The sequence below is a fragment of the Siphateles boraxobius genome, unplaced genomic scaffold (genome assembly GCF_051911475.1).
Source record: "Siphateles boraxobius isolate OS27281-9 unplaced genomic scaffold, OSU_SipBor_1 11, whole genome shotgun sequence".
Taxonomy (NCBI): Eukaryota; Metazoa; Chordata; class Actinopteri; order Cypriniformes; family Leuciscidae; genus Siphateles; species Siphateles boraxobius.
This window is the reverse complement of record NW_027508711.1, coordinates 4,452,245-4,475,000: the sequence shown is the minus strand read 5'-3', so window position 1 is coordinate 4,475,000 and position 22,756 is coordinate 4,452,245. Positions and strand designations below refer to the sequence as shown.

The 22,756-nt window shown below is 40.2% G+C and overlaps 1 protein-coding gene across 2 annotated transcripts in view; it reads left to right on the top strand.

Moving 5' to 3' along the window:
* The window catches only part of col5a1 (procollagen, type V, alpha 1), a 116,616-nt gene that overhangs the window by 15,523 nt on the left and 78,337 nt on the right, over positions 1-22,756 (top strand). For both annotated transcript variants that reach the window (XM_077194272.1, XM_077194271.1), the window contains exon 2: positions 11,388-11,555. In XM_077194272.1, the coding sequence (XP_077050387.1) occupies positions 11,388-11,555 (168 nt within the window). The remainder of the gene's footprint in view (positions 1-11,387; positions 11,556-22,756) is intronic.

Here is a 22,756-nt window from a genome sequence, read left to right as displayed (position 1 = left end):
ATGGTTTACTAGGAAATATACTTAAGCCATGTAAGAAGCTCAAAGCACCTGGTCGGAATACCTGCAATTTTCCCCGTTAGCCCTATGAACTCTGCCCTCCCTCTCATTACACCTCTGTCCAGGTCAAAGGTCAGTTGGTGGACAATGACCTCCTGCATGCGGCAGAAGTGAGGTCGTAATATAGATGGCTTTCACCATCCGTGCACCCACAGGGCACTCCTCCCACTTGATTGGCTGCTATTGGTTGAGGAGCAGTCAATCACTCAGATTGACCTATCATTAAACTGTCAGCACCGGCCTCCTAAAACCCATCAGTGCATCTTAGTGACAGGATAGCAATACACTCGAGTTGCCTCCCATATTACGCACTATACACTATGCACTTATACACTATGTACTCATCCATATAGTGTATGAACTTTATAAGAAGCCCCTCCCCCTCTGCTACATAATTAAAGCTCTGATAGTTAATGCATGAAGTGTCCAACATTGGCTTTTTCAGTTAACCCTTAAATTCATGAATGTTTTATTATTACATATTCATGTCTTTAGCGACACGGATCTATATCTTAACACGGATGGATCTGTTGGGATAATATACAATTCTCCTGATATTAGAGTAACAATTACAGTAGAATAAAATAAAGCATATTTTGTTAACTTTTGGAGCTTGGAAGGGTTCAGTTTGAGCAGATGTTTTATACTGTCATCACTTTCCTCGTCAGAACTCATTTCCCAGTGCATTTAGTACACTCATATTCGTGACCTCAAACATATTATCAAAACTATCAAAACTAACATCTTCAATATCAATATTTTGATCGCTGACAGCTTTTTCAGCAGATCCACCATCAAGTGACACTGATAGTAATGTTTGAGTGCGTTCAGTACTTGCTCTGCAGTAAATCGCTGAGCCATTCCAAGTTGTGCTGATGATACTTCCTATTCTTTTGTTTTCTGCCTGCGATAACTATGAGTGAAAAGTCAATTCATAATTGTGTATCAGACATTGACACCTTGTGGAATAAAGGTGAAATGCAATTATTCAGTAATCAAAGATTCAATTATTGTTGTGCAGAAAAAATATACTTACACTGTAACACACCATGGGTCATTAGCGACCCTAATACATTTTTAAAAAAAATTAATGGGAAAACAGGCTATTATAATTGTAAAAAAATTTTCGTGTATAATTGTTTATAATGAATTGATTGAGGAATACTAAGAAGGTTGATGTCTAACTTGAAAAAATGAATGAGAAGGAGGGTAGTGATTCGTGAATGACGTCCCAAGTCACTAAAGACCTGAGGTATGCGTTTATGGGTTAATTAAGTGCATCGTCCGGGTATTTAAAATGTACTTTTTCTTTTTGTAATTTTCAGTGTAATCACACTACTCTCACTATTTAAACTACAAATCGGTATAGAATAATGCATAAGTGCCCAAATTGGGACGCACCGTCGTAATCTCATAGCAACATGCTAACAACGGATCAGAATACCTTAGGAACCACCTAGCTATGGGTTGCAGAAGGGCAGATAATCTGTGACTCTTTGAACATAAGGGTTGAGTTTCAGAAAGACCCTTTAACTTTTGACTTATGCATGCAAGTCTTTCTCTCTCTGAAGTTATTGCTTCACAGATCTTACATTATCATGACACGCTTCCAAACTACTCAAATGTGTCAGAATCAAATGCCGCTGTAAAGCCGTGCTTCAATGAACAATGACATCACAGTGTGATTTAAGTCAGTGATTGACACCTTTTTCAGTTTTTTTAAGGTCAGATTTTCATGGATTCATCTAAAGTGAATTTCTCCGTAATTATCGTCTGATGTGGTTTTGTATTTTAATGCTACATGTGTTTCTGATAAATGGAACATTCTAGGCATCCTAGAACATTCAAAACTTTTCTTGGTTCAAAATCCACAGAACCCCCGTAAACATGAGACGTTTCACTCGGTCCAGATGTGCTTTGGATATGCACAGTTAAGTTTTCTAAAGGAACTTGAATCATTTCTGGTCTGTGTGCAGATGTTGCATTGTGGAAAACTTATTCTACTAGTTGTGACCCTTTTAGTGTTAAAGGGATAGTTCACTTTGAAAATAATTTTTGATATGTTTTAGCTTACCTCAAGGGCATCCAAGATGTAGGTGTCTTTGTTTCCAAAGTATTTTCAATTTTGATATATTTAGGTCAAACCGTTTTTGTCTGTCAGTCATATAATGCACATATATGGGGTCCACCTCAAAGAGCATGCACAGAGAAGTCCAAATTAAACATGATTTAATGACTCATAAATGTAAGTACACATTGTTGGCCTAAGACACGAAACGAGTCGGTTTGTGTGAGAAAACGAACAGTATTTATATCGTTTTTACCTCTTGTAATCACAGTCACGTCCGAGTACTCTGAGGGCGCGGGTGCTTCTGTCTGCGCAGAACACACACACACACACACACACACACACACACACACACACACACACACACACACACACACACACACACACACACACACACACACACACACACACACACACACACACACACACACACACACACACACATACATACTTGTACATGTGGTTTTTAGAGGACTCTCCATAGACAAAATGATTTTTATACTGTACAAATTGTATATTCTGTCCCCTAACCCTAACCCTACTAGTGATGCGCGGGTCGTCTCATAACCCGCGGACCCCGCGAGTAACCCGCGGGTCGGGTTGGGGCAGGGAAAGAAATTCTCACTTTATTTGCGGGGCGGGTTGGGGCGGGGTCATTAAAAAAAAACCCATGTATGTTGCGTGCAATTTCCAGCCTATATTAAATATTTGGGAATATCTATTTTCATATTTATTAGATTCTTTGATAAGGTTACAATACGAATGGCTGTAACAACATAACTTGCATGATGTCCCCAAACCTTTGGTGTCAAGCAGCTCCAATCAGCCAAGCAGTTCCCACATTCATGCTCATATTCATAATCGTCTGTTGTTGCCAGTTTACAGGGCAATGTTTCCAAGCACTTTCAGGCTGAAATAAAGGCTGTTTTCATTTACATTACAATGCCTAGTATGTCTATTTAATGGTCGTCTGTGTGGGGCTGGGCGGGTTGTAAAAATAGATACAGTGGTGTGAGGCAGGCTGGGGCGGGCCAAATCATTTCATATAAGCGGGACCCGCGGGTTGGAAAAAAAGCCGACCTGCCTATCACTAAACCCTACCCCTAAACCACAGAAAACTTTCTGCATTTTAACATTTTCAAAAAAACATCATGTTGTTTTCCTTATAGGGCCCCAAAAACACCCCCACAAGGTCAAGGATTTCGGATATTGCCATCTTTGTGGGGACAATTTATTCCCATAACGTAGGGTTTACCAGGACCACATAAACACACACTGTAGATGTATTAGGACCAAGAGTTTTGTATTTCTCATGAAATGCTCTGTTATTTGACTCTCAGGATCTGTTGCTCACAAAATCCCCTGTCAGTCATCTCTCCTTACTACTGTATCTTCACATGATAAATAAAATCTGATTTACTGTAAACGACTACCGCAGCAAGGCTAACCATGTCACTTTTGGGCCTACGTAGAATACGCAATTCACTTTCTGAATTCGGAATTAGGATTCGGGGACATCCCTAATAATTAACATATATTACATGCAAACTGTTGTGGGTGGTTGCCAGGGAGTTTATTCCGTTTTTAGGGTATTTTAAGGGTATTCTTTTGTGATTATGGTGCTTAAGGTACTTAAGCTCATGGGATTCAGTAAAAATATAAATGCATGAACTTGGATGTTTTATGTCTGCCAAATAAATATGTGTATCTCATTCTCTTATCTCGTCCATTTCCTGTTGTTTTGCGATTAAAAAGACTTAGTCAGTCTGGTCACTATCTCATGATGGGAATAGAGAGAAAGAGAGAGACTTCATCTTGCCAACAGTCTTCCTGTGTCTCCTCCATCAACCTTCCGGTGTGTGTGTGTTAGCTAGTTTCTCTGCCACATGATTGTGTGTTCACAAGGTCCAAACTGTTTCCAAACCCTGCAAGCATATTGGAAGTATTTGCATGTCATGCTGAAATGGAGGTCAAAAATGATGATTGATTTTATACAGAACGACCTCAGTGACCCCAACATAGCTGAAGCTCAGAGCCCTCTGCTGAAAGCAAACTTGATTTTGTGCTGAATATTGAACATTTGTTTGATTCTCACGATGCTGTGACGAAGATCCAGGTCATCATGTGATCAGTTTGTCGTTAATTACCCGTCCTTAGCCAGAGATTAACCACTGAAGAGTTTTAGTGGAACAGAAATTACACATGGCAACTTTAAGGTACAGAAATAAATTTATACTTCAATAATAATTTCAACCTTACACATGCTTTATATTTTTTTATTTTTATAAGATTAATGCTTGGAGATTAAAATCTCCCATAGGCCATGTTCACTCTTCAGAATCTGTGTATAATATTAATATTCATACATTACCATTTAAAAGTTTGGGGAGTTTAAGAGTTTTAAAGGAATTATTACTTTTAATCAGCAAGTTCTAATACTTTTATTCAGCAAATAAGTTTTGAACAAAGGATCCTGAATAAAAATGTATCACAGTTATCACAAAAATATGAAGCACAACTGTTTTAAACATTGATAATAATAAAAAATGTTTCTTGAGCAGCAAATCAGCATATTTGAGTGATTACTGAAGGATCACTTGACTCTGAAGAGTAAAAACTAGAGTAATGATGCTGAAAATTCAGATTTGACCACAGGAATAAATTACATTTTTAAAATATATTCAAATAGAAAGCAGTTATTTTAAATTGTAATAGCATTTCATAATATTTGCTCAAATAAATACAACCTTGGTGAGCAGAAGTGACTTGAAAGGTAGTGTATTTAAAAACTGAAATGTGATTGGTCTTCATTCTTGCATTTATTTGCATATAGAATTATAATTTGTGGAATGTCTTACATGTTTTTTTAACCTGTATGCTCACAATCTGAATGTGATGAATGTCATGGCATTGCCATATCATTTATACAAACTGAAAAATAAAATAAAATGTAGACTTGCCTAAAATATTCACATTATTCTTCTGCTCTGGAAGCGGTGTTATTTCCTTCAGGAAGTTCAAATCTAGTGTTAGCATCACAGTAAAGCTCCTTAATTCAGTGTGATTTGGTTTAATGAGCTTTTGAGAAGCTTAAACATTTATAATGTGATCAAACAGTCAAGTTTTGGCCTGGGGTGTTTGGTGTTAAAGAGTTCAGGTGAGCTGTGCTGTTTTTGAGTTCAAAGCTAACAGAGAACATTCTCAGAACCTCTGGAACTTCTGTTCTCTCAAGGTTATGAACAAACATTCTTCCAGTAACATTAATAGAACGTTTGTTTGTTCAAAGTTATCTGGTCTTTAATTTCTTCAAACATTGGCACAAAATTGCTATCTATACATCATTTATTGAATGCTTGAACATTTGTCTATAGTTTTTTAAGCGTTACTAGATGGCTCCGAGAAAACTCAGAGAAAGTTCACATAACCATTAAAAAACATTTTAAAATATTTAAAAAATCTGGACATTTTGAACATTCGGAAATGACTTTTCATAACTTAATGGGAACCTTAGCAAACTTAGACCATATTTTTTGTTTACTGGGCATTTACGCAAAGGTTTTCAAAACCAGTGCTTAATCACACTTTTATTTGAACATTTTTGAGCAACAAGTCACAAAAGTTTAGCTTTTAACATTTATAATCTCGGGCAGCTTTCCAAAATATTGTAAGATATCTGAAAACAGGAGTAGTACTGTGTGTGTGTGTGTGTGTGTTTGTGTGTGTGTGTGTGTTGTGCAGTAAGTTAAGCAGTATGATTTTGTGTGTTGTGCTGTTTTGGATGTGGTTGTTTTGATGTGTTTATATTTTGAAATGTGTGTGTGTGTGTGTGTGTGTGTGTGTGGCATCTGTTTTGCTGTCGATATGTAATTAAAAGTTGGCACTGAAACCCAACACGTTTAATTCTCAGAGAGACTGAGAGATTAGTCATTATGTTCATTTGATTTATTCTTATTTCCTGTGTATTTTAATTGCGGACATTGTTGTCTAATTATAATCACCTCAGGAAAAGTGTGTGTGTGTGGCAGTCGATGTTTAGGAACAGCAATTCTTCCTCCTAATAAGTTGTGAATGGGAATGTTTACACACACCTGAGCTGTGGTCTGTGGGTGTTTGCAGAGGGAAATACTGTGGTGACTGAGTAAATCTCAACAGGTGATGTTTCTGTTCCTCTGGGACGCCTCTTTAAGAGTGTAAACACACACACACACACACACACACACACACACACACACACACACACACACACACACACACACACACACAGTGTAAACACTCCTGCTGTGTGGTTGTAAGGTGAACCCGAGTGCTTCACCTGAGCTGGTCCTGTATGCGTGGGTGATTTTAAACATGACATTTTACAGGATGTTGATAGATTCCACCGTACCCAAGCTGTAAAGTATGTTGTAAAACATCAGATTTACTTACGGCTTAAATATGTTCACACAAACCCACCTGAACGGGTAATACTGGCTGAGTACACACAGCTGACACATATCACTGCACTGAGAACACCATATATATGTACACAATCCTATTGATCTGGTGAATTAAATCAAGAAGCCACCTGAGACAGCATGCTATATTTATTTATTTATTTATTTATTTATTTTTAACCATAGTAGGTTGTGTTTTCAGACCAAAAACTGTGTAAAACTAATCAGAATTAGAGCCAGAACAATCCGTTTTTTTATACATCTTTTTCGTTTGTTCTAGTGATTTGTGTCTCAACTAAGAATACATTTTTGAAGATGAAGGTTCTAATTAGAACCTAAAAGTCGATATGTATATTATTAAATACATATTTATATTATTTACACTAGTGCAAATGTTTTGGGTCACTAAGATAATTAATACTTTTGCATTAAATTGATCAGAATTCACAGTAAAGATGTTTATAATGTTACAAAAGATTTCCATTTTAAACAAATGCTGTTCTTTTAAACTTTCTATTCATTAAAGAATCCACAAAATATTAAACAGCAGCTGTTTCCAACATGGATAACAATATTTTTTGAGCAGCAAATCAGCATTTATACATTATCGATTTTATACAATATTTCTATTTTTACTGCATTCTTGATCAAACAAAATTTGTCTGATCAAGAATGCAGTAAAAATAGAAATACTGTGAAATAAATATTATTACAATTAAAAACGAAATTCCATTTTAAAATATTTTAAAATCTATAATGTATAAATGCTGATTTGCTGCTCAAAAAATATTATTAATTAATGCAACCTTGGTGAGCAGAATAGGCTTAAAGGACAAGTTCGGTATTTTACACTTAAAGCCCTGTTTTAAGATCGTTTCTGATGAAATTGAACGGTTAAGATTGAAATTTGGACAAATGCTGCTGTCCCGAGAATTATCGGTTTCTGTGTTAGCACCCCCCCCCCCCCCCCCCACAATAGTTTCATAGGGGCATTGGAACAATCATTCATAAAATGCATTAAACTTTAGTTTACAAAGACGTAAAACTCACTGAGTGGTCTGGGGTGTTCACTGATATGCTCACCCAAAAATCACTGCAAAAGATGCTTTCCAACAGGTGTTTTACCATCCGTTGTAAAACTGTGGACCTATTTTTCCAAAGGCCCTCACACCCGGACATTCTTCCCTTGAGAGCTTGAATAATAGCCGCTCCAGCCCAGTTGGTGGCGATAATGCACCTTTGCCAATGTTTGGATAGCGTAGCCTACGATACCGCGACTGGAAGACTACAGAAAGAATACAAACAACCCCATTTCCGTTTCCGGAGGCGGAGTAAAACCGTACCTCACAGAACATCCAATACAAGTCAATGGATTTGGACAAAAACTACAATAAAACATGTTGGAAAGCATCTTTTGCAGCGATTTTTCTATTTCATCAGAAATGATCTTAAAACAGGGCTTTACGTGTAAAATACCGAACTTGTCCTTTAATTCAAAACCATAAAAGAATCTTACCAACCCCAAACTGATCCGAAGCACCTTTAATGAACATTTTTAATCTTTAGAGAACCATACAGCAAAACGAAGAGCTTTATTAGAGTGTTGGTATTTCTTGGTGGAATGGAGTTCTCATGTCTATTTTTGAATGCTGAACTTCTGTAAGTGGGTTACTGGGTCACACTGTGTTTGCAGGTCTTGATTCCCTGCTGTGGGTTTTGTGTGGAAAAACAGCTGTAACACATCGCCTCCATTTACAGCTTTTTCCCCTAAACATCCTTAAGAAAACACATAGCTAATGCTAACTGATGTAAATATTAGCTCTGCCTGCGAGCGCTCATGTTGATTCTAGCAGCATCTTCCGGTTTACATGAGAGATAGTTCATTATATACACACTATAGCAAAGCGTTTGGTCTTCTATGTGCAGTAGATGTGCGACAAATCTTCATATCTGCAACTATTACCACATTTATGTGTATCAAATGTGTTAGTATGTGATCACATATTTTACAAAGTATCTTTCGCAACTGTAAAGTTCAGGCGTGCTTTTATTTCCCACAGTTGGCTATGTTAACAATATGCAATCTGAGTCTAAATTAAGATGTTGTTGACTGACACCACGTTATCATCGAGCTGTTACAGCATGTCATTTTAAGACCTATGAATATAAAACAGCTAATTTTGGGGAAGCCCATGGAGCATTTATATCCTTAAACCACAGTGATGTGTTTTACCTTAGCAAACCTCATTGCTACTTTGACAGGGACTGCGGAATAGCTTTGGCTAACCAGAGAACCTCAGCGTGGTTCACCGATTCGCATCTCTGACGCCTCTGTCTGTCTCAGCAGGTCCCACAGGTGCTCAGAAGAATCTCATTATAGTGTAATCAGTTGAATTATTGCAGTTGTGTCATTTTAGTACAAGTGTCCCGTTCATGATGATGAGTACTATCAAATTTCTCAGGCAGTGAAAATGGGTTTGTTTGTGTGTGTATACATGATCTTGTCTGATGATATTACTTTTATGTTCGTATCAGCCACTTGCCAAAGTCAATAACAAAATAAGCAGATTTACAATTGGTGTGAATTAATCTAGACTAAAATCAAATGATCTCAAATGAAAGACATTCGACGAGTATTATATTGTTACAGTATGTGTGCATTTGTCAAATGTGAATTAAGTTTGTAATATTGCTATTTAGATTAGTTTAGAGTATAGTCACAATGTTCAGTATTTTTACACTTTCATTAATTCATTTACATAACATTTCACTTTATGCATTTTGGCTGACACTTTAATCTATTCTATTGCATTCAAGAGACTGAATATACTTGAATATACTTTACTATACACTATATGAATATATAAAATGAATATACTTTACTATACACTATATTATTTTAAATATTATATTGACAAAAAAGTATTTATTTTTATTTCAATTGACCCTGAAGTCAGAAAGTATTTACTTTTTAGTACTTAAGTCAATAAGTAAAACTGAAGTTAATTGGTCAGAGAAATGGATTGTCCCACACCATTTTACATCTGTAACGTGATGTACTGTATGTCTGAGCGAAACAGGATATTCAACAAAAAAATATACGGGGCAGGTCTTGATTTTGTCCATCTGTAAAAACTGATTGGACTGTTAAAAGTGGGCGTTACATAAAGCCAGACAAATGAGAGTTTGCTAAAACACTGACTAAATATCTGTTTGGATGTATTTCTGAGGATAAGAAAGTTGTTACATTTTGATGAAAGATTATGCAGACAAACATTTCTGCTTTGGAGCAGCGTGCATCATTCAGAATTAGAACAAGAACGTATACAAAAAGCAAAGAGTGTCAAATTTGGTTTCGTGATGAAAAAATGCCACACTTCAGCTGTAAAGATGCTCACTTTTCAAATATTCTTTTTAGTTTCTCTTTGCGAGCGGCAGTGAAATGAACAGATGGACTTTCATATAAATACCTCAAGGAAAAATGTAAACACTCTGAAGCATCTCAGCGCTGTCTTCTAGACTAAATCAGACTGACCGGATCAGAATCACACCAACAGGTCATGGATAAACAGTGTCTGTGTTTCATTCTGTCACTCTGTCTTCAATGTAAATAAGACGTGCTTAAGATAATGACCAGAGATGTGTGTGTGTGTGTGTGTGTGTGTGTGTGTGTGTTCCCCGAGTGATTTTAACAAGCAGCAGCTGGAGGTGATTTGCAGACAATGAAATGGTTCCTCAAGTTGATCAACTAAACACACACAAACACTTTACCACAAATGTGTGTGCATATGTGCATTTAAAGCCTGTCACAAAGCAGACGTAGGAACTGTGTGTGGTCTATACTCGATATCTCCACTAGAGTGGAAAGGTTGTGTGTATGCAACTTTGTAGACAGTGTTTCCAGTGTTCATATGGCCAGCTGACCTCTAAAGACATTCAACACTTGGCTGGGTTTGTTGTTCTGTGCTGGGTCGTTCTCATGGTCGTCCCGATGGTACTTTAGTTTGCGGTTCTATGGGCACAAATACAAGTGAGCTGCTTATTGCATACTATGCAATGTATAATGCATACTATTTTCAGCATGCATACTTACATGGTTAAAATGGTAGTATAGTGTGTTGTTGTCATGTGGTATATAAAAATATTGAACTAAACATGCAAAATACTCAGGTCATGTGACAACATAGCATCGTTTATATACTATGCTATTTTGTCACATGACCTGAGTATTTTGCATGTTTAGTTCAATATTTTTATATAACTTTTCAGAACTAAGACAGTAACAAACAGTCAACACAGCTTCATGGGTATTTACATGGAAATTCTTTCAAAATGTAACATTTAAAGAAAAAGAAAAACCTGTTTCCATAATCGGTTAGTACAAGAGATCTTTGAGTGAAAGAAGTCAACAGGTTATCATGTAAACATATATACACATATACGCGCTTATAGACACACATACATAGTAGACATGATATGACTCTCATGTCCATAGCCATACTTTCAAGGTTATTTTGCAATTCTAATGTAATGTAAAGATACCTTAATTTTTGCTGCCCAATCAAATAATGAATAAAAATGAAAGTTAAAAATACTAAAATAAAATTATTCAAATAGTTGTACAATGCAGTTTTTGGAAAATGTAGCAGGTCATCAAGTTTTTTCCCTATTTTTAACACAAATTGAACAATCACATACAGATTTGATGGTGCTGAATTGTTTAATGATAAAATATATCTATAATATAATATAATAAAGTTGTTGATCTTTATATGTGACTTGAAATGGCTTTAAACTAATTGTATGTCTCTGTGTCTCCTTTTTTGCAGCTGAGCCAGCCGATCTCCTAAAGATTTTAGATTTTCACAGTTTGCCAGAGGGTGTAACGAAAACTACAGGCTTCTGCACACACAGGAAGTCCTCAAAAGGGCCTGATGTCGCCTACAGAGTCACAAAAGATGCACAGCTTAGCGCTCCTACAAAACAACTCTACCCCTGTGAGTACCTGGGCAAGCATGAACCCATAAAAACACACAGGTGCACCTGTTTACCCTTCTTCATTCTTTTCAGAGGACACAGACACTCTGCACTAAATATTCAGAAACTCTTTTTCTCATCTTCACATCCTCTGTAGACACACTGTATTATCTATTTAGCCAAATGAGAGAGATGATGCAATTCCTCTGTATTCTGTTAATGTGACTCCATTTCTCACTCTTTAACTGTCCTGTTGCATGTACAATGGGGCCAAATGTCTGAGACCACATGTAAATCTTAGTTCCCTTTCAAGGGAACTTCGAGCTGCGTCAAACGCTGCGGGAACGCCCCTGCGTTGTGCGTCATGAAGCACGTATGGAATCAGCCCAATGGAGAGATGAAACGTCATAGGCGGGTGACGTCATCGACCAGGAAACTATAAAGCACCCCAAAAACACAAGCGCATTAGCTTCTGTGCTTTCAGTCGCGCTACATGTGAATCTGTCCCTGTGTGATATTGTCTGTCTTACATACCCTGCACCACACAAACAATTTATCCCTATATATATATATATTGAGAGATTATGGCGGACGAACAGCAGTTTAGAAAGTGTGTTCCTCCCTGCTCGCGTTATTTAACGAGCGGGGATACACATGATCTTTGTGTTGTTTGTTTGGGAGTTCAGCATGCCCAGTTTGCTCTCGAGGGAGCAGACTGTGAGCATTGCGAGCGTTTGCCGTTAAGGACGCTCCGCTCCCGCCGGTCGCTCTTTGAGGAGAGCGGTTCGGTGCGCGCTCCCCGCGGTTCGGGTCCCGCTTCTGCCGAGGCAGAGCGGCGGCGCTTATCGTGGGGATCGCAGATGGATCTCACAGCGGGGTTTGAGACGGGCTCTGCCTTATCTCTCCCTTCACCTGTGAGATCCAGTGCCTCAGTCCCGGGTTCGGAAGCACGCGCTGCGGTTTCTTCCGCTCGGGCTGAGGCACCAATGCTATCCAGTTCTGAGGAACTTGATGTTGTTAGTGTTGAGGGAGATGTGGAGGATTCGCCACCCCACACTCCTGAGAGTGATGAGCTTATGGAGGTGTTAACAAGAGCTGTTGAAAAACTTAATATTGAATGGCCAGTGACTAGACAGGAGTCTGTTTCTAAATCAAAGTTGGATGAGAGATTTTTGCCGTCACGTGTGCAGCCTCCACGCCGGTGCCTGCCGTTTTTCCATGATCTCCACACCGAGGTGTCGAAATCATGGAGAAAACCGGTGTCATATAGAGTGTTTAGTCCCCAGACTTCAACATACGCTAATATTATGGGAGCCAAGGCTCATGGTTATGGTGCGTTGCCTCGTGTGGAAGAGACGCTTGCGAGCCATCTCTCCCCCGAAGCAGCATCATCTTTTAAGGCACCGGCATTACCCACCAAGCCTTTAAGAAACACTTCGGCTTTGGTGGGTAAAGCATATTCGGCAGCAGGTCAGGCTGCGTCATGTCTGCATACTATGTCAATCTTGCAGGCATACCAGGCTGATCTGCTAAGGGACATGAGTGAGAGTGAGGAGGTCAGTACTGACGTAGTTCGCGAACTGCGTCAGGCTGCTGATTTATCCCTGCGTGCCACCAGAGAATCGGCCAAATTAATGGGTCGTTCTATGGCAGCTCTGGTGGCCGCAGAAAGACATTTGTGGTTAAATCAGACTAATATTAAAGAGAGAGAAAAAGCTTTTCTTTTAGATGCTCCTCTTTCTCCCATGGGGTTGTTTGGTGATGCTGTGAATTCAGTTATCGATAAATTCCAAGAAGAAAAGAAACAAACTGCAGCTTTTAAAAAGTTTCTTCCCCTTAAAGTTCATGTCCCTGGGGCTGCTGGGCGGGAGCAGCCCCGGCCGTCTTCGAGCTCATCACATAGAGCGCAGCAGAGGCAGAGTGTCGCGTCTCGTGCTCCCCCTGCTGGACAGTGGGCTCAGCCGCGACACTCTCAGCCGAAGCCTTCTCCCAGTAGAACTGATCTGAGGACAGTTATATTGGCTAAGAAGGCTTCGGCTAAGAAGAAGTCCTGACGCCAAGCCGTTCAGGATGCTGAGGGTGGTCCCCACCGAGGCGGAAAGGTGTTCACCTCTTTTTACGGTGCCCATTCCTCCTCGGTGCCCTCAGGGGCTCGTTCTGCCAACCCCGCCTTTATGCCGGGGCACAGACGATCCCAGCGAGCGCTTTCCCGAGGGACGCTCGCTCCCTCTGAGGAGGGTCTCAGAGCGGTCAGACCAGTTGTTCCCTGCCGGTGCGCCGTTACAGGGCGCTGCGTCTGCTGCTCAAGTTACACCAGAGGCCAGTCTCGAGAGGCTGGTACCCTTAGTAGAATTTCTGGCAGAGTGGAAAAGCCTTCCAAAAATATCTCATTGGGTCCTGCAGACAGTAGAAAAGGGTTATGCTATCCAGTTCAGGTGTCGTCCACCAAAATTCAGAGGGGTTCTGCACACAGTGGTGGGCCCCGAGCAGGCTCTGGTATTGGAACAAGAGGTGAAAACGCTCCTTCAAAAAGAGGCTATAGAACGGGTTCCTCCTCCCAGTTTGGAGTCAGGTTATTACAGCCGATATTTCATCGTTCCAAAGAAGGATGGGGGGTTGCGTCCAATTTTAGACCTGCGCATATTGAATCGCTCGGTAGGGAAGCTAAAATTCAAGATGCTCACTATCAAGCAGATCGTGTCTCAAATCAGGTCCGAGGACTGGTTTGTCACGATAGATCTGAAGGACGCATACTTCCATGTGTCCATCCTTCCACAACACAGGAAGTTCCTGAGGTTCGCCTTCGGGGGCGAGGCGTACCAGTACAGGGTTCTTCCGTTTGGCCTAGCTTTATCTCCCCGCACTTTCACGAAATGCATGGATGCAGCACTAGTGCCTCTGAGGCTTCAGGGCATTCGTATTCTCAATTACATCGACGATTGGTTGATTTTAGCTCAGACCGAGCAGATGGCGGTTCGGCATCGAGATGTCGTCCTCGCTCATATCAGAAAGTTGGGGTTGAGGCTGAACGCAAAGAAAAGTGTATTATCTCCTTCCCAGAAGACCACTTTTCTGGGTGTCGTTTGGGATTCGGTATCGATGCGGGCGCGACTCTCTCCGACCCGCATCGCTTCGATTCTCTCAGCTGTGAAACAAGTGAAGCTAGGCCAGCTACTCACTGTCAAGCAGTTTCAGAGACTGTTGGGTCTGATGGCAGCAGCGTCCAACGTTATACCTTGCGGCCTGTTGTACATGAGACCGCTACAGTGGTGGCTCAGGACCAAGGGATTCTCCCCGAGGGGAAATCCGCTCCGCACGTTCAAAGTCACGCGGCGCTGCCTTCGTGCTCTGGTCATGTGGAGAGAAACTTGGTTCCTATCCAAAGGTCCTGTGCTGGGGGCTCTTTGTCGTCGCATAACGCTAACGACGGATGCTTCCCTCACAGGGTGGGGGGCGGTCATGAGTGGTCGCCCAGCCCAAGGTCTGTGGCAGGATCATCATCTTTCGTGGCACATAAATTGTCTAGAGATGTTGGCTGTGTTTCAGGCTCTGAAACACTTCCTAACAGACCTGAGAGGCCATCATGTGTTAGTTCAATCAGACAACACGTCGGTGGTCTCTTATATAAATCATCAGGGGGGCCTGCGGTCTCGCCGGCTTTACAAGTTGGCCCGTCAGATCCTCCTGTGGTCCCAAGGGAAGCTACTATCTCTGAGAGCAATGTATCTCCCTGGGTATTTGAATGTGGTAGCAGACTCCCTGTCGAGGCAGGGGCCGAGGCCAGGGGAATGGAGACTCCACCCCGAGGTGGTGGAGCTCCTTTGGTTGAGTTTCGGTCGCGCCGAGGTGGACCTATTCGCTTCCAAGGAGACCACTCATTGTCATCGGTGGTTCTCCATCACTCTTCCAGCCCCCCTGGGGTTGGATGCTATGGTGCAGCCGTGGCCGAGGTCACGTCTGTACGCCTTTCCCCCGATTGCTCTGTTACCAGGAGTTCTGGAGAGGGTCCGCCGGGACGGGGTCAGTCTACTACTAGTAGCCCCGTTCTGGCCGGCCCGAGTATGGTTTGCGGACCTGATTTCTCTCCTGGACGGTTCTCCTTTGGAGCTCCCGGTCAGGAGGGATCTACTCTCCCAGGCGGGGGGCACGATACTTCACCCCCGCCCAGAATTGTGGAAACTGTGGGCTTGGCCTCTGAGGGGGCCCAGCTCATAGACTCCGGTCTCTCAACCGAGGTTGTTGAGACCATTCTTAACTCCAGAGCTCCATCCACGAGGAAGCTTTATGCCTTGAAGTGGAAACTTTTCACTTCTTGGTGTGGAGAACACCTGCAGGACCCAGTTAACTGCCCAGTGGGTGCAGTGCTGGAATTCCTGCAGGAGCGCTTCTCCACAGGGTTATCCCCCTCCACACTAAAGGTGTATGTGGCGGCACTAGCTGCTTACCACGTCCCTTTCAGTGGAGTTTCTCTTGGGAGACACCCGCTTATAACTCGTTTCCTCCGTGGCACTTTGAGGCTGAGGCCAGCAGTTCGTACGAGGGTGCCGACTTGGGATCTGGCCATTGTATTAGAAGGTCTTTCCCTAGCTCCTTTTGAACCTATCGAAGAAGTTCCCGAGAAGTTTCTCACTTTTAAGACTATCTTTTTGCTTGCTATCTCTTCACTAAAAAGAATCGGAGATTTGCAGGCTCTGTCGGTTTCACCCTCGTGCCTGGAATTTGCACCTGGCATGGTTAAAGCTTTTCTGCATCCTAGACCAGGTTACGTTCCTAAGGTTCCTACTAATATTGTTAGACCTACGGTTCTGCAGGCTTTCTGTCCTCCTCCATTTATGTCATCGGACCAGGAGAAACTTAATTCACTCTGCCCTGTTAGGGCATTAGACGCTTATGTCCACAGAGCTGCCCTGTGGAGGAAATCAGAACAACTTTTTGTATGTTTCGGGCCACCCAGGAAAGGGTGTCCGGCGTCTAAACAGAGAATGAGCAAGTGGGTGGTTGAGGCTATCTCACTTGCTTATGAGTCGGCTGGCCAGCCTTCACCTTTGGTTGTCCGAGCTCACTCTACCAGGAGTATGGCTGCTTCTAAAGCTCTTTTGTCGGGGGTTTCCCTGAGTGATGTTTGTGATGCGGCTGGATGGTCTTCACCGCATACTTTTATTAAGTTCTATGACCTAGACTTAAGCTCTACCCCTGGGGCACAGGTGCTCTCGTCCTCTGTGCGCTAGTCTCACATGACGGTCATTTGGTCCTATGGCGACGTGGGTATTCGCGTTCCCGCAGCGTTTGACGCAGCTCGAAGTTCCCTTGAAAGGGAACGTCTCGGTTACGTATGTAACCCTAGTTCCCTGATAGGGAACGAGACGCTGCGTCGCTCCGCCATACTCCCGGCACTCCCGTTAGCGCTTCCTTCAAGCCTATCAGAAGCTAATGCGCTTGTGTTTTTGGGGTGCTTTATAGTTTCCTGGTCGATGACGTCACCCGCCTATGACGTTTCATCTCTCCATTGGGCTGATTCCATACGTGCTTCATGACGCACAACGCAGGGGCGTTCCCGCAGCGTTTGACGCAGCGTCTCGTTCCCTATCAGGGAACTAGGGTTACATACGTAACCGAGACGATTTCTATTTTTTTTTAACCTGGTGGGGGGGAAAAATACAATTGTGTCATGAAAAATTCATTGTGAAAATGAATTTAAAAATATTCCAGATTTCAGAAATATATTTCTAAAAATTTTATTTTATTTTGTTTGATTTTCAGTAGAGTAAAATGTTTTAAATTATTAATTGATGCAAATTAATAAAAGTTTTACTAGTGCTCTCAGACTTTTGGACACTTCTGTAATTTACATGCTAATATTCGTTGTTGCACTCCATGCAAATGCAACTGCATTGATTTTGGGCCTTATTGTACATGTCGCTCTCTGACCTGTCTCTGTCTGTGTGTGTAAGTGTGTGTCTGAGCACCTCGTCTCTACACAAAGGGCCAGAGAGTCACCTTGCCCTAAACTCTGCTTTTGGCAGGAACTCTGAAAATCTCAAGAATTTGATGGAAGGAGGGAGAGACGAGGCAGACGAGGAGAGAGATGCAATACCAGCATAATGAGACTAAACTAGATGAGGCTAAATCAAACTGAGTCACTTACTTCAGCTTGCAGTGGCTGTGTTCCAAACTCTATTGAGCTGCCTACATAGACAGTAATTTTTAAGCTTCTTAAGTTTGTTTCAGATGCAAAGGCTTATATAAAACATATATAGCATATACATATAGCACATACTACTGCCTACTAAGATAGCTTTTTTTTCCTGGATTTTATTTCCCTGGATTTATAATCCAGGATGGTTAATTTAATTTAATTTAATTTAATTTAATTTAATTTAATTTAATTTAATTTAATTTAATTTAATTTAATTTAATTTTATTTTATTTTATTTTATTTTATTTTATTTTATTATACCAATATGTATTTTTTTCTGCTTAAAAAAAGCTAAAACTATTTGGACTTTTTCAAGTGGTTATGATATGATCCATCTAGCGGTTTTTTAATGCAAATGTCCTTTGATAGGTCAGTGTAATATATACAATGTTTACACGTTTACCTAGCTATATAAATGGGAATTTGTTATTGATTTCTGTTGCCTATGCTAATATATATATATATATATATATATATATATATATATATATATAAATATATATATATATATATATATATATTTGTTGTCTCAATTCTAAAAAAAACACATCTCTTCATTTATGAATCATTTTACCTTTGAGGATGTCCCCAGATGTCCCCAGTAGGGAGGTTTTGTCAGATTTAACTCACTTCTGGGGATGATTTGGTCTCTTAAGTAAAGCTAAGTAAACACACACTCCTGACTGCTTGAGAAACGTACAGGCAGAGTGAAAGCACATGGAAGAAATGAATCATCTATCTCTCCAAATACAATGCATCTGTTCTTTCTCTCTGTACACTTTTCACTCAGATGCTCTGGATTTGCTTTATACACACACACACACACACACACACACACACACACACACACACACACACACACACACACACACACACACACACACACACACACATGCATGCGCAGCAGGATATGAAAAACTCTCATGGCCAAAATGTGCCTATTCTTTTTCCTCATGTTTTCATAACTCCTCCTTCTCCTCTTGTCTCTTTCCTCCTCCTCATCCATACCCATAAGGCCATTGTCCTTCTTTTGTGCCGTGTCTTTATGGTAACAGAGAGGGGTCGTAGGTCACTAGAGGTCTGGAGATGGTTTGTAAACATGGTGGAAAGTCAAACCTCTAGGCAGATCTGATGAAAAACAGAGTCGGGTCAAAACGCTGCATAGAGAGATGGCTCTTCCAGATTTTAAATGTACTAGGTATATGTATTTCAGACCTTAAAGGAATATGTATCAAAGCTGATTTGAATAGTCTTAATCGGTCTCCCAACCTGGTCTAATTCGCTGGTTTTAGAGGGGTTTTGGGCACTTGTCAGCTTGGCCAGGCTGGGGGACCAGTTTAAAGATCAGCAAATCAGTTTAGGCTACTAACTAAAGTCTATGGCCACGTCCACACGAAGCCAGAGCTTTCCCTATCCGATCTTTTTTCCTCGTTCTAAAAAAAAAAATCCGTAAACACAGCCCCGTCTAAAGAAATATCTGCGTACACACGAAACCACTGAAACTGACTGAAACCGATGTAGTATACATGCCAGACCAGTATGAGGCGCTGTATTTCTGACACAGATACACTGAAAACAGAGAAGAAGACTTGCGCATAAACCTTGCGCGCTGTATACAATAATATTAGAAACAGTAGCTTCTTTTTTTCTTTCTTTTCGTTTTTTAATTGTTTTGTTTAAAAGTAGACATTTCAAGCTTAGATATATTTCTGAGTTTCTGTTCATTTATGAGACAAGCTCCAGTTCACATGGGATGCAAGTTATATCGCGTCGGCGCCTTCGTGTCCTCGTGGCTATTGTCTGCTATACTTGCTTCTTATTTATTAAATCCAGACAATTGGTTGATGAAACATTGATTAAAATTAAGATACAATTTATACAAAACGAAATTCACTTTAAAGAAAGGCTTTATATAAAACAAAACTTAATGAAGTGGTCAAAATGATGTCTCGATATTGCGCATCTTATGATTAGGCTACTCAGGCTGTTCCATTTTCATATAATCAACTTATATGAAATGGAAAAAATAACATTATTTAAACATAAATATCAAACTAACTTTTCTTTAATGGCTACAACATGTAGGCCTACAGTACAGAGAAATGTAATGTCGGAGCGAACGCAGTGTTACCGGTGAACATTAGGGGCAGAGGTGCGTTTTTTGAATAATAATAAAATAATTCCCAGCGATCGTCGAATATTATTTTTGCTTGAAATGCCCATCCCTACAAAATACGAAATGTCTTAATCAGACAAAATACAAGCATCATAGCATAAGAAAGAAATATAAACAAATAAAGAAGTAAAATAAAAATACATTAAAGTATGCCTAAATAATAAATAAAGAAATAAAATAGGCTCAGTAGCTTCTGAAGCATGAACTCAAGCAAGTAGTCGCAGTTGTTGTTGATGTTAGGCTACTGATTTAGCGCGTCTGACTAGTCGACATCATCGGGTGATGACATCATCGTTTCACAAAATATACGGATTGGCCGTACACACGAAAACGCAAGGGTGTCGTTTTCAGATTTATCCACCCTGGGACCCGGTTTCAAAAAATAGCTTTTTCAGTCTCCCAAAACGCCGGATCCGTCTGGACGAAACGCTGATCCGATAAAAAATTTGTCCGTATACACCTAAACGCGTCTCCGTGTGGACAGGGCCTATATCTACTTTAATTACCTTTCAGTCTTGTTTATAGGTATAACCAGTAGGATGATCCATACAATCGGATCTTGAACTCAATTCAGGTAGTCACTGAAGGGTTTGAAGTGTGCAGTAATGTGACTCCAGCATTCCTTTAGGTCGTCTGCATAAAGACTTAATTCTGACTCTTGGGGAAGAGAGAGATGATGAGACTGTAGATATGACGTCCTCTCTGAACTCTGCTTTTGTTTCATATTGCCCTGGTGACGGGCAGACCTCGTCTCCAGAGTGATGGCCCTTGACTCTTGCCCTTTGACCTTTGGATCTGTCTTCAACACACACACACACACACACACACACACACACACACACACACACACACACACACACACACACACACACACACACACACACACACACACACACACACACACACACACACACACACACAACTGGAATCCAGGATAAAAGCACAGAGCATCTCTTGTTGGGGTGTGTGTGTGTGTGTGTGTGTGTGTGTGTGTGTGTGAAGCTGGTGCCTGCATGTGAACATGACACTTGTGTGAACATGTAACAAACCTCTTGAAATCAGTTGAATGTAAAGTTCCATTTTTGACACACACACTATATTAGTGTGGACATTGCATGGAATTCCATTGATTAAATAGGGTTAATGATATATTCTATGGCCAGAAACATGTGCAAAACACTAGATAAATAAAAACATGTTTTGAGCCGATTTTGAAGCCTTTTTAACTAGGACCAGTAAAAATGTCCTCGTAGTTGTTTGGTAGTTGATATATATATATAAATATACACACACACACACACACACACACACACACACACACACACTGGTTAGAAGCGCTACAGCGATATACACTATCTCTACGAAGTAGTTTAGCATGATAGAACAGTTCTTAATCTACAATAACACTTACAAAGCAGATGTAGAGTATGGAATAATAAAACATTCTAAAATATCTAATTGGAAGCTATCTTAAATTTCGAGCCAGTGGTTTTGAAAATCTGTTTAACATCTGCAAAAGATCTAGAATATCTCATAAAGTTTTTAAGCAATATAGAATCTCTTGGAAAGCTGTTAGATAGAATATCTGTTGCAAAACACTAAAGGGATCTATAATACAGTATCTCTTACAAAGGGGTTTAGCATTCTAGAAGATCCACAATAATTCTTACAAAGCAAGAAGGTCTGGAATAGGGACAATCTAGAACTCACACTTAAAAATAAACAGGGCTTTCACAACGATGCCATAGCAGAACAATTCTTTACAGTGGAAAAGCATATTCATAAAAATTCTGTTATGAACTGGTGACTGAATGGTCCTTAGGGGAACTATGTCTATATCATGTCATCACTGTAAAAAAAATCCTTTTGAAATCTTTATTTTTTAGAGTGTATCTCTTTTAAAGCCATAAGGTGATCTGGAATATCGCTTTTGAATATTTTTCATTTTTACCGCTTTTGGAGTGTCTCTTACTGAGCAATAAAGTAATGAATATCTCTTATAATACAATCTAGAATATGTCTAGATTTTTTTTTTAAAGCAATTTAGAATACAATTAATATTCTCTGTTTGCTCATTGACTGTTATTTGAATTAAGGTTGCTTTCAGTGACGGTTCTCTCATCACAGCTTGTTTTTAGAGAAACGCCTCCCTTTTGATTTAAAGGATTTCCATTTCAGTCAGATGTTAAATATCTTGGGTTTTGTCTGGTGGCTGGTGCCATCCCTTCATTTCATGACATTTATATACACAGTGTGTGGAATTAAGCATTTAAAGAAAACAAGAGCAGAAATAAAACTCTCCTGAACGATTCCAATAATTAACATTTTAGAGATATTTAAGAAATCTGTGCTGATCAGACCTCAAATAACCAAATTAGATAAGCAGTGTTTTCATGAATTACAAGTTTAAAAGTTTAAATAAGGATCGCGAGACATGCAGGAAATCTAGAAAAGAGTCTTGTGTCAGAACTTTTAAAAGGGCCCTATTATGCTATTTTAAAGTTTTCTAATGTTGTTTTGGAGTCTCCTACAACAGGTTTACATGCATCAAAGGTCAAAAAACTGTTTCATTTTCTCATAATATACATTTGTACATTACCACATTTTCAATGATTCTCAAACGACTCGTCAGATGGATCAATATCTCTAAATCCCTCCTTTCCGCGAGCTCCTCTGCTCTGATTGGCCAGACAGCTCAGTCTGTTGTGATTGGGCACCGTGTACAGCGTGCGTGTTGAAAACAAAAACGCCCATTGCCATAACAACGTTTCCAAGGCTTCCTACACCGTAAACTAAACACAGTATTTTACCATATCAATCCGAGCGCGAATCCGATGATGAAATACTGG